General features: G+C 33.6%; 1 protein-coding gene across 1 annotated transcript; it reads left to right on the forward strand.

The window, feature by feature from the left end:
- The first annotated feature begins 673 nt into the window (after window positions 1-673).
- Window positions 674-13,979, forward strand: LOC106140595 (protein dopey homolog PFC0245c-like). Its single transcript, XM_060951426.1, has 13 exons — window positions 674-722; window positions 3,809-4,019; window positions 5,504-5,571; window positions 6,466-6,534; window positions 7,003-7,086; window positions 7,162-7,274; window positions 7,430-7,548; window positions 7,682-8,121; window positions 9,073-9,210; window positions 9,965-10,030; window positions 10,428-10,517; window positions 11,240-12,346; window positions 12,994-13,979. The coding sequence occupies exons 1-13, from the start codon at window positions 674-676 to the stop codon at window positions 13,977-13,979; spliced, it is 3,540 nt and encodes a 1,179-aa protein (XP_060807409.1).
- The last annotated feature ends 818 nt before the right edge of the window (window positions 13,980-14,797 follow it).

A 14,797-nucleotide genomic window follows, 5' to 3' on the forward strand; every position in this document is an offset into this window, starting at 1 on the left:
GCAACTGGAAGGATGTAGTTTCTGTCCACCGCTCCGGGAAAGAGTCGTGATTTTATGTATGTATATAAAGTAGAGCGTCAGTGGTCGAATCGGTATTATCGAATGCTTAGTTAAAACGCGGTTGGTACCGGTTCGAATCCCACTGCGGCCATGTACCAATGACTATTTTCGAAGTTAGTACATTAGTTTGATAACTAACCGATGCTCTTGCGGTGAGGGAAAATATCGTGAGGAAACCTGTACATTCAGGCAACTGTATGTGCAACTAAATGATCCAATACGCTTATGGTTAAAGTTATGGAGGTCAGACGGGTGTCGTTTCGCGTAAAAACCTGACTCACCCAATCCAGGATCCATGGTCAAGCGTTCACCCCGGACTCCTCTCCAATTCGGTGAGGATGCAACCGGAACTAAATACAGGAAGAAGAACAAGCATAGAGTTGTATGTAAATGAAAAAAAAGTCATGAAAATAGAATAGAATAGATTTATTTTCAAAATTGGAAACAAGGTATCACTTATTGACGTCACATAACTTAAATCTAATTATAACTATAGTGTAAAAGAAAAAAAAACGAGATCCTAAGTACGTCCCAGCGTTCTTAAACGTGATTTTTTCATTGTTTGTAAACAGTTTCTGCGGCGGCTCGCGTTTTACATTCAGTTGGTTCAGCGATGTTGTTCCTGCTGCTCCTGTACCTTGCTTCCCAAAGCTGGGCGAAAGGTTTGTGGGAATCTTTCAAGAATTATTTTATTTATGGTGAGGAGTTAACATAGATTTGTAGATACTAACTGTTTGTGACTTCTGTCTTTTAATATGATGTTGTGCTACCCTGGTGGCGATTAAATATTTGTGAAAAACTGATCAAGGGAAAAGCCGAGCGTCGATGGTCTTAATCGTACCTGGGTTATGAATGAATGAATGAAAATTTATTAAAAAACCAACAGACCTGAAAAGACTGTTATAACTCCTTTAGCTTAGTATGGCTTAATGATGGAATTGAGATTCAAATAACGACATGTAGCTAGCCCATCGCCTACAACAAGAATCCCAAGTTTATTAGCATTTCCCTCAGTCGCCTTTTACTATAACCTTGGGAAAAAATATGGAGCAGACCTATTCTACACAGCACTATAACAGGAATTCCCGAAATTCAGCGAAATCTATACGCCACAAGTTACAAAAATAAAAAATAAAAATCACGCGACGCTATCAGTCAAAACAGCGAAAAACCTAAATCGCGCAAGCAAAGATTTCACGGATTGGAGCTATATATACAACTTCCGACACAACATCGTCTGTCGCGCGGTTCCCCAGGCGTCACACCTAGCCTGGCGGAAGATCTTCCCTTTGGTGGCGGTCGAGCCGAATCATCGCTCCCGAATGAGATTTATAGTTGAACATAGTAGTAGCATTTACAAGAATACTTATTTATTGCATCTGAATGCAAGTCCTAGTATACAACCCTTTGGTTTACGGAGGTCAGAAGTCAGTCATTCTTTGCGGAAACTAGTCTTTCTCATTCTAACATAATATTACGCTAATATTTTTATAGACTTACGTTTGCTTGCCTATTTTAGTGAGCTTTTAAATTTATTTAATTGTGTGATAATTTTTAATGATAAACACAAATAGTACTCTATGTTCTTATCAGACTAACTATTACAGTGTAACTATTACTTATTACCTATACTAATATTATAAAGCTGAAGAGTTTGTTTGTTGGAACGCGCTAATCTCAGGAACTGCTGGTTCGAATTGAAAAATTCTTTTTGCGTTGAATAGACCATTTATCGAGGAAGGCTTTAGGCTATATAACATCACGCTGCAACTATAAGGAGCAAAGAAATAATGGAAAATGTGAAAAAAAAAACAGGGAAAATTATTCATCCTTGAGGACTTCAATAATGCCCAAAATAACTATTCCACGCCGAAGTTGCGGGCACAGCTAGTAATTTATAAATTGCGTAGTCACAGTTTTATTACAAAATAATTATCACACCTCTTTCCCATAGGAAAGGCAGACCCTCATCAATTTAAAATTTCTAGAACAAATAATTTAAAACGGTCTATCATCATTACAATAAATCTGTGATTGTGTGATTATTAATGTTTGAAAATGTAACCACGGCCGGTTAATCCTGTCAAATCGTCAGGAAAAAATGGCGTATGTTCGCGGTTATTCCTAAGTATATGCAGACATTGATTTATCTTTTATTAATTACGAGTATTATGTATTCCCGTGTGCCAAATTTCATCAAAATCAAGTATATTTTGCATGAATGAGTTACAAACATACATTCCTAAAAATTTTCGCATTTATAATATTAGTAAGAAGTAGTTTGCCGGAACCACAGGGCACCAATAGAAAAAAGAATACGACCACACCGTCTCTTTGCCATGGATGTCGTAAAAGGCGACTAAGGAATAGGCTTATAAACTAGAGATTCTTCTTTTAGGCGATGGGCTAGCAACCTGTTACTATTTGAATCTCAATTCTATCATATTATGCAAATAAAAGTTTGAATTTGAATTTTGAATTTGAAAATCTTAAAGCCAATTAGCTGAACGTGGCCTATCAGTATTTTCAAGACTGTTGGCTCTGTCTACCCCGCAAGGGATATAGACGTGATTATATTTATGTATGTTCCTTCTAAGGGGCAACAACTAGAAGACATATCATTAGTTCATTCAATCTCATTTCCTGGTGCTCAACTTTCGTTCACAATTTTGTTTAGAAAACATTTAGTCTCAAAAATTAAGCGGAGTAAGACCATGTTTCAAAACAGTTTACTTTTGGCGTCCTCCGCCGTTACATTGAAGAGAAAGTTCAAACACACACACATACATACATAAATCACGCCTCTTTCCCGGAGGGGTAGGCAGAGACTACGTCTTTCTTCATGCAAGCTCGTTTGATTAATCTTATATTATCTTACTCATCGTCAATGTTTCATCTGAAAAATGTTTTTATGTGAGATGTAGGTATTTATTTTCGTACAACTTATTAAAATTCATTCATTATTGTTATAAAAAACAATTTAATCATTATTATGGGACACTTCATATCACTATCATTCATATTTCACAACATTGGTTGACGGCAAATAAATTATTTAAAACTAAATTTACTGCCGCTTTCAAAGCGGCAGTGCAAAGGAAGCGGAACAAACTGCAATGTAGCATTTTATTCAACAACTTCAACTTCTCAACAATCCAAACAGAATAGAAATGTGATTATTAGTAGTAGTCGGTTTAGTAGTAGTAGTTTAACTTCAGATTATGTAGTTTATTCGCTAGTTTTTTATTATCTGTAGTTTAGACTTTACCTATATTGCTTAATTAATTAATTATTTATAAATAATGGTTGACCATCTTGTTTTCAGACCTGTAATCATGAAATTTGAAAAGACTTGTGGGAAAACTATATAAACCTAATAAAAAAAGCAATTTAAATGTTTGTTTAAAAAATAATGTTAATTAAATTAATTAATACAGGCATTAAACGCGCACGTAATGTATCCTAATTTTATCTTGAACATCAACTATTTCTTATCAGTAAGATATTGCTTATTTAAAAATGTTTGTGAGTCCTTTCAGGCAACTAAGGGATAGGCTTATAAACTTGGGATTCTTCTTTTAAGCAATGGGCTAGCAACCTTTTACCATTTCAATCTCCATTCTATCATTAAGCCAAATAGCTGAACGTGGCCATTTAGTCTTCAAGATAGTTGGCTCTGTCTACCCCGCATGGGATATAGACATGACCATATGTATGTATGTATGTATAATAGATTTAACTCTTTCAGATGTGCCCCACGATACGAACTACAGGTTGCAGAACATCTCTTCATGCCCTGAAACCGGTTATTTCTTCAGAAGAGAGCCAAGCGTGAACACTCTTCTTGGACATTGCTACCTCTGCTTCTGTCAGAACGACAGAACTGCTGTGTGCTGGCGGAGGGATAATAAGAAGTGCGACGTACAACATTACAAGCATAACACCACTGTTGTTAAGAAGTAGGTTTATTTTTTATAAGCGTCGCGTCCCGGCTGCGCACAGGCAGTTATGATTATTATTTATACATTACTAGCTGTATCGCTAACGTTGTTTTGCCATATAAATAGTTTTGAAGTAATTTCTAGTTGAAAAAACAATGAAAAAGGGTGGACAACACTTATCACTAAGGGGTATGAAAAATAGATGTTGGCGGATTCTCAGACCTACTCAATGTGCTCACAAAATTTCATGAGAATCAGTCAAGCCGTTTCGGAGGAGTACGGGAACGAACATTGTGACACGAGAATTTTATATATAAGATGAACCTACCTCAGAAAACACTCTTTCTAACATAACAAACAGGAATAAAATCCGTGTGGTTTCCGGCAACTTTAGAATAAAAATACTCCCATATCTTTCCCATGGATGTCGAAAAAGGAGACTAAGGGATAACATTTGCTTATGGACTTAGGATTTCTCTTGTAGGCGATGGGCTAGCAACTTGTCAATATGTAAATCTCAATTCCATCATCAAGCCACAAAGCTGAACGTGGCCTTTCATTCTTTTAAAGATTGTTAACTCTGTCTATATGTGACTTTATATATGTATGTACATATGTGTACAAAATCCGTGTACAACTTTCCGATTTAGATTACCGAGATCATACATACAGACAGACAACGTATAACAAGGGGAGTTTATAGTATAATATGTCGTGATAATAAGGGATTTCGTTAAGGGATTTTCGTTACACGTGAGCTCCTCTCACACTGAAAATCCCGTCATTTGTTTGTTTTTGTAGAAATTTTGGAAAATCTTGTCTAAGTGCATGCATGCCATTCAAATTGGCAATGCTGCCAGCCTTCTAGGCACACTCCCGCATGTTGATGCTATGCAGGGACTGTACAATTTATAAATTAAATTTTAGTTTGTAGTCATCTTTTTTCTTTATTTTTATAAGTAGTTTTAGTTTTAAATTAATTAGTTTGTAAAAGTATCTATTTTCTTTCTTTTTATAAGTAGTTTTAGCTTTAGTTTTAATTTGATTTAATTATAATATTTATTATAAATATCAGAAAAGTGCTACACCACTTTGGAAACCTAACATTTAAATCTCTAGCTTGACCACTTATTGACCCCACCATGCCATTTAAATATCTAACTAGACCACTAAGGAAAATGATATGCCATTTAAACCTTTAGCTGGACCACTTATTGACCCTACCATGCCACTTAAATCTCTAGTTGCAGTTTGGGCTGTGCTTTTTATATCAGTCAATAAGTTAGTGGCTTTTTTAAAATATTTAGACTAGCTACAAGAATTTTGATGGGAAATTTAAAAATTATATTTTTTAAATTTCTATTTGGGAATTTTACTTTATATAAATTAGGTACTATTTACTTTAACTACTTCTGAATGTGTATATTGTTGTACCAAATTTGATTGAGGACTAGTAAGATTAGCGTTTATTCGGTACATAAGGTTTTTTTTTATGTTTTCAGGGAAAATAGAGTGAGAAGAAGTCCTCTTGGTCTTGGTGATATATTTTTTAAGGACGCAGCGAGGGAAGGTTTGTTTAAAAATAACATACAATCACGTCTATATTACTTGCGGGGAAGGCAGAGACAATAGTGTTGAAAAGACTGATAGGCCACGTTCAGCTTAGCTTTAAGATAGAATTGAGATTTAAGTAGTGACAGGTTGCTAGCCCATCGCCTAAAAGAAGAATCCCAAGTTTATAAGCCTATCCCTTAGTCGCCTTAGGACAGGTAAAGGATAGAAAATACTTATGCTGCGGTGCTGTTTTCAAAAATTCAGTTTATTTCCATTACTCTGTTAGTGGCACCCTTTCACCACTCTTTGAATCTAAACTTATGGAACATGCTAAATATTATGTCTCTAGACCCAACGCTTTGAACTGGGCGTTGAGTCAGTCAGTCAATCACCTTTTTATTTGTAGATTGATCGATGATTATGGACTATTTACGCGATGTTTGATAATTGTTTGTTTGTAGATAATTGTGTCATAGCAATAATGTTTGTTGTAATCGAACATTCAACAAAACAATTAGCTGTGTTGATACATAAACATACATACACATTCATACATATAATCACGTCTATATCCCTTGCGGGGTACACAGAGCCAACAGTCTTCAAAAGACTGATAGGCCACGTTCAGCTTTTTGGCTTGACGATAGAATTGAGATTCATATAGTGTTCAATAGTAGCAGGTTGCTAGCCCATCGCCTAAAAGAAGAATCCCAAGTTATCCTATCACTAGTCGGCTTTAACGACATCCATGGGAAAGAGATGGACTGGTCCTATTCATATTTTATTGGTGCCGGAAACCATACGGCACCGGAACAATAAAATATAACTTATTTAAAGACAACAATTAAAAAATTAAGTATTTTTCTGTATATATATAATTAAAAGCTTAATTTTTTTTGTTTTATTTTAGTTTTCAACAAAAAGGAGCCCGAAGTTTGCAAGCCTTATGAGTCCAGTTTCAGTGAAGGATGTCCTCCAGGTGAGATTTATTAATTTATATCGTTGTACCTAAAAATATACTTTATTAATCATTACCTACAGTACAAATATAAAGGATTTTAGTGGAAAAGCGGAATTATTGGTGAAACAGTTTTTTTAGTAAAAAAAATATATAGTATATATAGGCTTAGCGAATTCATGCTCTTGCATATTTGCACATGGCATACTATTTTACTCACATTGTGAATTTGTTTATCTGTTTGCAAATACTTTATTGCACATAAAAATAAATATAACAAATTACAAAATAGTTATTGGATTTAGAAGAATATTGTACAATAGCGGAGTTATACTGATCGGGATTTATTCCAGTCAACCAAAATATAAAGGAAAATACAGAATGTTTTTAGTTATAGAACACATAGTTTTAGCAAGTTTACATTTGTTAAAAGGTTTTAGCTGTTACATGTCGAAATATAATATTTAATCGTCATTTTCATATTTGCAGTGGACTGGTGTCTCGGCTGTACCGTCTGTGACTGCGACGCGAATGGACACTGGGATTGTCACATACTCAGCTTCTGTGATGACGGTATCATTATTGATTCAATCAATTATCAATAACTTAAAGTAAAAACAATTATCCATGACAAAATTGTTATTGCAGATGACAAAAGAAAAAAGCAAGTTAAAAAGGGAAATAAGAAGATTCCAATGAGCTATGCCAAACCAAAAAGGCAGTCGACAGCTAAAATGGCGAAAACCACAAAGAAAACACCAGTCAGAGCAGTCAAAGAGAAAAATACAACTCTCAGAGCGATTAAAGAAAAAAATTCTAATTATAGAGCAAACAAAGAAAAAAATGCTACTATCCGAGCGCCTCGAGAGAAGAAAGCGACTATTAGGGCGCTTAAAGAAAAAAATGCAACTTTAAGAGCGCTCAAAGAGAAGAATGCAGTTGCATTCTTACGAACAGTCAAAGAAAAAAATGCTACACTCAGAGCGGTAAAAGCCAAGAATGCATCAACAAGAAAGCCAAGAATGCGAGAAACCGGTAAGTCATCCAAAGGCCCTAAAAAACCTACTAAAATGAGGAGCGTAATACAAAAACGGAAATCCGTGAAACCACTTATTATTAAAAAGAATGATAAAAACATGAAAGTCTTGAAAAAATCACCTTCGAAAAGAGTGATGAACGGATCAGAAGCTAAAATTTCAGAAGAAATAGTGAAGACTATGAAAACGGTTATGGAAGACATGTGGAACAAACGTGTCACTGATGCGCTTCCAAACATAATCAATATTATACAGAAAAGATCGTCACCTGGTAATAATAATAATAAGAAAAATGTCAAACCGAAACCAAAACCAAGGCCGAAGCCAAAACTAAAACCAAAAGGCCGAGGTCACGTGTTTAATAGATCGCTATTCGTGAGGAAGAAGCAGATTGAAGACAGAAAGAAGGAAATGCTGAGAAAGAAGGCACAAGAGAAGAAAGAGCAACAACGGAAAGCGGCTAATGCGACAAAGAATACCAAACGAAATAAACCGGCAAACAATAACAAGAACAGAGCGAAGCGAGAAATAAATTTAAATAATAGCACAGTTATCACGAAATTTGATTCTGGTAAGTGTTGGATGATACAACTATTAAAAATACATACACACATACATATCATCATGTCTATATCCCTTGCTGGGAAGAAAGAGAACAGTCTTGAAAATACTGAAACGCCACGTTCAGCTGTTACGCCTTAATGATGGTACTCATATTCAGATTGAAATGGTGACATGTTGTTAGTCCATCGCCTAAAAGAAGTATCTCAAATTTATTATCTTTTTCAATAGTCGCTTTTTACGACATTCATGGTAAAGATATGGAGTAGGCGTGTTTTAAAAAAATACTTTAATTTTTTAGTCACACTGACTCACCTAATCCAGGATCCATGGACAAAGGCGTGTTCCCCTGACTCGTCCTATTTGAAAGGTTAAGGTAACTGAATAAAAAGAGTCCAACTTATTGCTTAATAAAAAATCTTATCAGTTACAGATATGACCACGCAAACTGCAGAACAAGTTACTTTAGTGAATACATCAGTTTCTACCGTTGACAATGGCCCCACAAGTATCACAAAATCTCTTCCTACGTATGTTGATGCAGGTATACCTTTATTTTGTAAACTGGACATTCTTTCCTAGATTCAGTCATTCTATGGTATTTCCTTCTTGGTAGCCCTTGCGGGGTAGGCAGAGCCATCTGTAAAGACTTATAGGCAACGTTCAGCTATTTGGCTTTAAGATAGAATTGAGATTCAAATAGTGACAGGTTGGTAGCCCATCGCCTAAAAAAGAATCCCAAGTATGTAAGCCTATCCCTTAGTCGCCTTTTACGACATCCATGGGAAAGAGATGGAGTGGTCCCATTCTTTTTTTTATTGGTGCCGGGAACCACACGGCACTAATAATATATAAAGTCTAAAACTTACTTCGAGGCTTACTTAATCTGTGTTATCTGTCCCGTATCTATTTAAATATTTAAATTATCTTTCTTATGAGTTGTTATGTTGTAATATTTCAGATGCTGTCCCAAATTTAGCGAATACTGAACCTTTAGCTGAACAATTGAATACGGTTGAACCAACAAATAACAACGATTCTGAGGAAGATGATCTTAACAGAGTGGCAAATAAATATCCTTTGAACTATCTTGGTCCAGGTCAGTGTAAAATTTAAGCGTTCGCTTTATTATAACATACATACATACATATAGTCACGTCTATATCCCTTGCGGGGTAGACAGAGCCAACAGTCTTGAAAAGACTGAATGGCCACGTTCAGCTATTTGGCTTAATGATAGAATTGAGATTCAAAGTTGTGGAGGTCAGATGGGAGTCGCTTCGTGTAAAAACCTGACTCACCTAATCCAGGATCCATGATCCAGGGCCGTACGCAGGGCTCCTCTCCAGCGTGTGAGAATGTAATATAAGCCAAGAGGAGAAATAAAACTATCATTAAAATATTTTTTTTGTATTGGTGCCGTGTGGTTCCCGGCACCAATACAAAAAAGAATGGGACCACTCCATCCCTTTCCCATGGATGTCGTAAAAGGCGACTAAGGGATAGGCTTACAAACTTGGCATTCTTTTCTAGGCGATGGGCTAGCAACCTGTCACTATTTGAATCTCAATTCTATCATTAAGTCAAGTAGCTCAATGTGGCCTATCAGTCTCTTCAAGACTGTTGGCTTTGTCTACCCCGCAAGGGATATAGACGTGATTATATGTATGTATGTAGTTTTATTTCAATAGGTTTATAAATTAAATAGTTACGTCAATTTAAACATTCACTTCAAGCTGTCGAACATAGAAGTTTACACAGCCCTTACAATCTATAGCTTCTTGGTCATAGAAATCAGAATAATGTGTCTTTAATAGTATATCCAGAATTCAATATTATTGCTAAATTTTCAGATACTGCAGTAAATTCTGCTGACACTCAAACTACTGTTGAAGAAATCAATACAACACAATCATCACGTAATACAATTTCACTTGATGACAATTCCGTTGCTGCAACTGATTTACCTTTGTTTTATAAAAATTCACGTACGTATATTCACTGTTTTGCAGAATCACCTTAATTAAGAAAAAAAAGTTTCTTATGTAGTACACTCACATAATAAAATTGGACTAAAGAAAGACTTTGTACAAGGGCACTTCTATTAACAATAAACAAAAAATTTAAGTATAATTATAGCTAATATTATTTAAATATAATAATATTTTGTCGTTATTCTGTTGTTTTTGTAAGAAAACTAAATATATTTTATCTTTTCCTTGAATCTGAATAAAATGCCACTGACACTGTTCTTAATTTTAATCCAGGCACCGTTCTTAATAATACCTATTTCTTCATCTGTTCTTTTAATTGCAGAATTGATTACATCATTGTCATCAGTTGAAAATAATTCTGTTATAGATGTTGTGAAAGAATCGGTCGTTGCTCCCTCTGCTTATAATTCAGGTAATATAAAGTAAAAGTGCCGTGTGATTTCCGGCTTTTAGAATAGGACCACTCTATATCTTCCCATGGATGTCATAAAAGGAAACTAAGGGAGAGGCTTATAAACTTGGGATTCATCTTGTATCCGATGGGCTAGCAATCTGTCACTATTTGAATCTCAATTCCATCACACAGCTGTAGGTGGCCTTTCAATCTTTTTAAGACTTTTGGCTCTGTCTACTTCAGAAAGGATTTAGACATGTCTATGTGTATGTATGTAATTAAATCATTAAAAACCTTACTTTTAATAACTAGCACTGAGTTGGTAAGTTTATTTAATTGTATTCTTGTTTTAGGTACCATTGGATATACAACTGAATATAAAATAACTATTGAACCGATAGTTAACTATACTCTTGTCAATAATAATATTTCTACAATAAAATACAATAATTCTGATCCAAAGTATTATGAGTATTTACTTAATGATACTATAAAGAAACAAAACAAACTTGTAGCTAATGTTGTTACTAAAATAAAAAGTAATGATAGTCCCAGAGACCACAACAGTGACAACTCAAAGTATAATTCAATACAGAATCAAGTAATAAATGGTAATAATTGTACGAAAATGCGAAATTTAACTGTGTTTCCGGATAAACAGTTATACGCGAATGAAACAAAAAATTTAATTAAACCGCCAAATGTAAGTGATGATATGATATTAAAAAATTCTTATGAAGAACGTAAAATAAAAGTAAACAGAAAAGATATAGAAAGAAAAATTGATAGAACTACCAAAAAATACAGCCTTATGCGAATGATTAACACTAACCATTACAAAACCAAAAATGGAAAGACCATAAAGCATCCTGATAATACTCAAATATCATTATCAAGTAAAATTGAGAGTCTACGAAACGTACTCAAACGACTTCTGAGTGAATTTCATAACAACAATTCTGTTACAAATAGTTACAAAAATAAGAAAAATTACGCATTGAAATATTTAAAGAGGTTTTTTAATAAGATATTTAGCAAAAATTCAAATAAAACATTACAAAGATTAAAAAGTAATAATCACACGATACAAATTTTGTGCGAAAGTTTTGGACCCTGTAATTTAAACAGAAGAAATAAAAACATTGTAATGAAAAAGATAAAAGACTTGAATAATGAAACTATACAAATACTGAAAAGTCTCAAAATTATTAAGGGTTTGTTAAGGCTTATAGACATTCCTGATGAACGAATGGCAACACATAATAATACCACATCAGATCTTAAAACTGATATACACAAATTAAATTTTATTCTGAAGAACTTAAATAATGATAACATCATAAATTTGTCTGAAACACAAAGGGTTCAAATCAATTATGTAAAAAGTAACGCAAAAGTGTTTACACAATCTGTTGCTAGATTTACAAAAATACTTAATGAGATAATTGATTTAATCTCACTCAAGGGGAATAAAGAAAAACCTCAGACATGGTATTCTGTAGCAAAATCAAAGCATAATATAAATAAATCGACAAAACTGGATACGATAAACAAATTTAAGAAATTGTTGTACAATTATAATACGATACATAATATATTCATGAGAAAAATAATTCAAATGTTCAATAGTCTTCAGAACAACACTGATGTTGGAAAACTTAATTTTGAAACGGAAAATCATTCAAGAAATGTATCGAAAAACTTGAACAAATTAAAACATTTGGCATCTGTTCTGAATCCTGAGAGAAGGCAAAAGAGAAATGCAGGACAAGATAACACCATGGAATATCTGTTGCTGTTGATGGAATATATGTTGCAGCAGAAAAATCAACTGGACAAACCACCAGGTAAGAGTAATATAAAATAGTTAAATGTCTCAAAATTTCAAGTTCCAATATATGCGAAACACTCCGAAAGTATTGAACTGATTTTAATCAAATGTTACTTTTACTATATTTGCTTTGGACCAAGTATACTTATTTTATACATACATACATGTAGTCACGTCTATATCCCTTGCGCGGTCAGAGCCAACAGTCTTGATAAGACTGAGAGGCCACGTTCAGCTTTTTGGATTTAAGATAGAATTGAGATTCAAATAGTGACAGATTGCTAGCCCTTGGCCTAAAAGAAGAATCCCAAGTTTATAAGCCTATCTCTTGAGTGGTCCCATTCTTTTTTCATACATACATATAATCACGTCTATATCCCTTGCGGGGTAGACAGAACCAACAGTCTTGTAAAGACTGATAGGCCACGTTCAGCTATTTGGCTTTAAGATAGAATTGAGATTCATTTTTTTCATATCTATTATAATTGATTTCGCTGTTGCTATGCGTGGCTATAAATTAAAGATGTTTATAACACGCCTTATAAAAATTATTACTGGTTTTTCTTGAGAAAAATGACGAAAGTACTTTATGTATATCAGTTAGGTCTCTCTTCAATTGTGATTGTTTAACTAATATTTTTTCGAACAAATCTATTTTTTTAGTCCTAGACGGGATTGATTTTCTTATTGAAGCTATAAAAAATGCTCCAGATATCAAAAGTATAAAGAATAAAGTGCTTAATTATGACAGCAGAAAAACTTCTGTGTTTAAATCGGCTGAATCGAACTACAGTGCATCCAAGGAAGATAATGCAATTGACACTTTAAAGGAAAATGAAGATGCTATAGCATCGATCATCGATGGAAATGTAAAACAGTTGTCAACAGAGCAAGTTTCCGTCGAAGGAGAAAATTTGAGAAACGATGACACGAAATCTGAAAATAAATTGGATGCTAAAACAGACCCAGTCAATCGAGATGCTGTAAATGTAAGAACTTCATCTAAACAATCGAATGAAAATGTAATCATCAATGTCAAATCTACAGAAAAACCAAACACCGTTTACATGGGTGAGGATGATGTTTTAGCAGATTTTGATAATCGTTTGGAGAAAACAAGCGGGGAATATAGCAGGAAAAACAATTTGTATAAAGCAGACTATGAAGATGAGAATAATCTTGACGATACAACACAAGTTACAATCAAACCAAATGAAAATGAATCGGCAACCGTAACAGAACAACCAACTGAATCGCCTGTCATATCAACAGAATCACCAGATAAATCAGTGGGGATAAAAATGGAAACATCTAACAAAATAATCAAGAAATTCAATGAAATCCATGAAAATATTGTAGAATTTCAAGATGGAAACAATAATAACGCATCAGATGAAAAATCTTCCGATACGATCACCAAATCTCCTGAAAAAACCGATAGACAAGAGAAGAAATTTAAGACAGACTTAAGTGACGTATCGCAAGAGGTAAGTGAAGAAAAATTAAAAAATCACAGTAAAAAAGAAGATGTTCTTAAGAAGAAAGAGGAAGATTTAATGAATTCATTGGATTATGGCACAGATAATGTAGTGGATCCTGCAAAAGATGACAACGATGATAAGTTTTTGAACGATTATTTTGTTGATTAATGAGCAATTTTGATAAGAAACGCCAAAAAATTAGTTGCAATATTATTAAGACATACAGAAGACTTCAATGAGGTCTAAATATTGAAAAAAATAAAATATTATATTGATATGCTTTTCCAAGTGTGGCAAAATAGTTACTCTCTAAGAAGTTCATTTGAGGTACACATTAAAATTAGGCACCTAAGCGAAAGGAGTTAATAATATACATATTTTGTAATTGAACAAATAAAAAAAAATCTAGTTAGACTTTTTCATAATAATGTTTCGTTTTAGATGTAAGATTAAAAAAAATATAACGATTAATTTATTTATAAGTATTTGGAATTATTTAAAATAACAAAATAGAACGATTAATTATTTTAGATTATTTATTATAAGTAAAAGTTATACAAGCAAAACTGTAAATAGTTTTTTTTTATTGGTTAATATTTTTTTTTTTGCCTGCAGCAATATAAGTAACTAACTCTACTTTCTTTTCCTAAATAAAATGATATTGAAATTTTTAACCCAGAAACGTCGTAAGGTTTTATTTTCAGTTAGATAATGTGTTTATGTATTATTTAGTTAATTCAATAAAACATAATTAGGTACGTACCATGCTGTTTTTTTTTAAGATACAGGGTTATTTGTATGAGACGGAATATTCCCAAGGGAACTAATGTACATTCGCATTTTTTTGGTTATACGACTTTTATCTAATACAACCTGCAAGTAGAATCCCAAGTTTATAAGCCTTACCCTCAGTCGACTTTTGCCACATCCATAGGAAACATAAAGATTGGTCTTCTTCTTAATAGCCGGCAACCTCACGTCATAAT

This window comes from Amyelois transitella, chromosome 24 (assembly GCF_032362555.1).
Source record: "Amyelois transitella isolate CPQ chromosome 24, ilAmyTran1.1, whole genome shotgun sequence".
NCBI lineage: Eukaryota > Metazoa > Arthropoda > Insecta > Lepidoptera > Pyralidae > Amyelois > Amyelois transitella.

Excerpts from the sequence above, each read along its gene's own strand:
- LOC106140595 (XM_060951426.1), top strand. The coding sequence starts at position 674 with ATGTTGTTCCTGCTGCTCCTGTACCTTGCTTCCCAAAGCTGGGCGAAA. Across the intron at positions 6,535-7,002 it reads CAGTGAAGGATGTCCTCCAG|TGGACTGGTGTCTCGGCTGT; the intron begins GTGAGATTTATT and ends TCATATTTGCAG. Across the intron at positions 8,122-9,072 it reads TATCACGAAATTTGATTCTG|ATGCTGTCCCAAATTTAGCG; the intron begins GTAAGTGTTGGA and ends GTAATATTTCAG.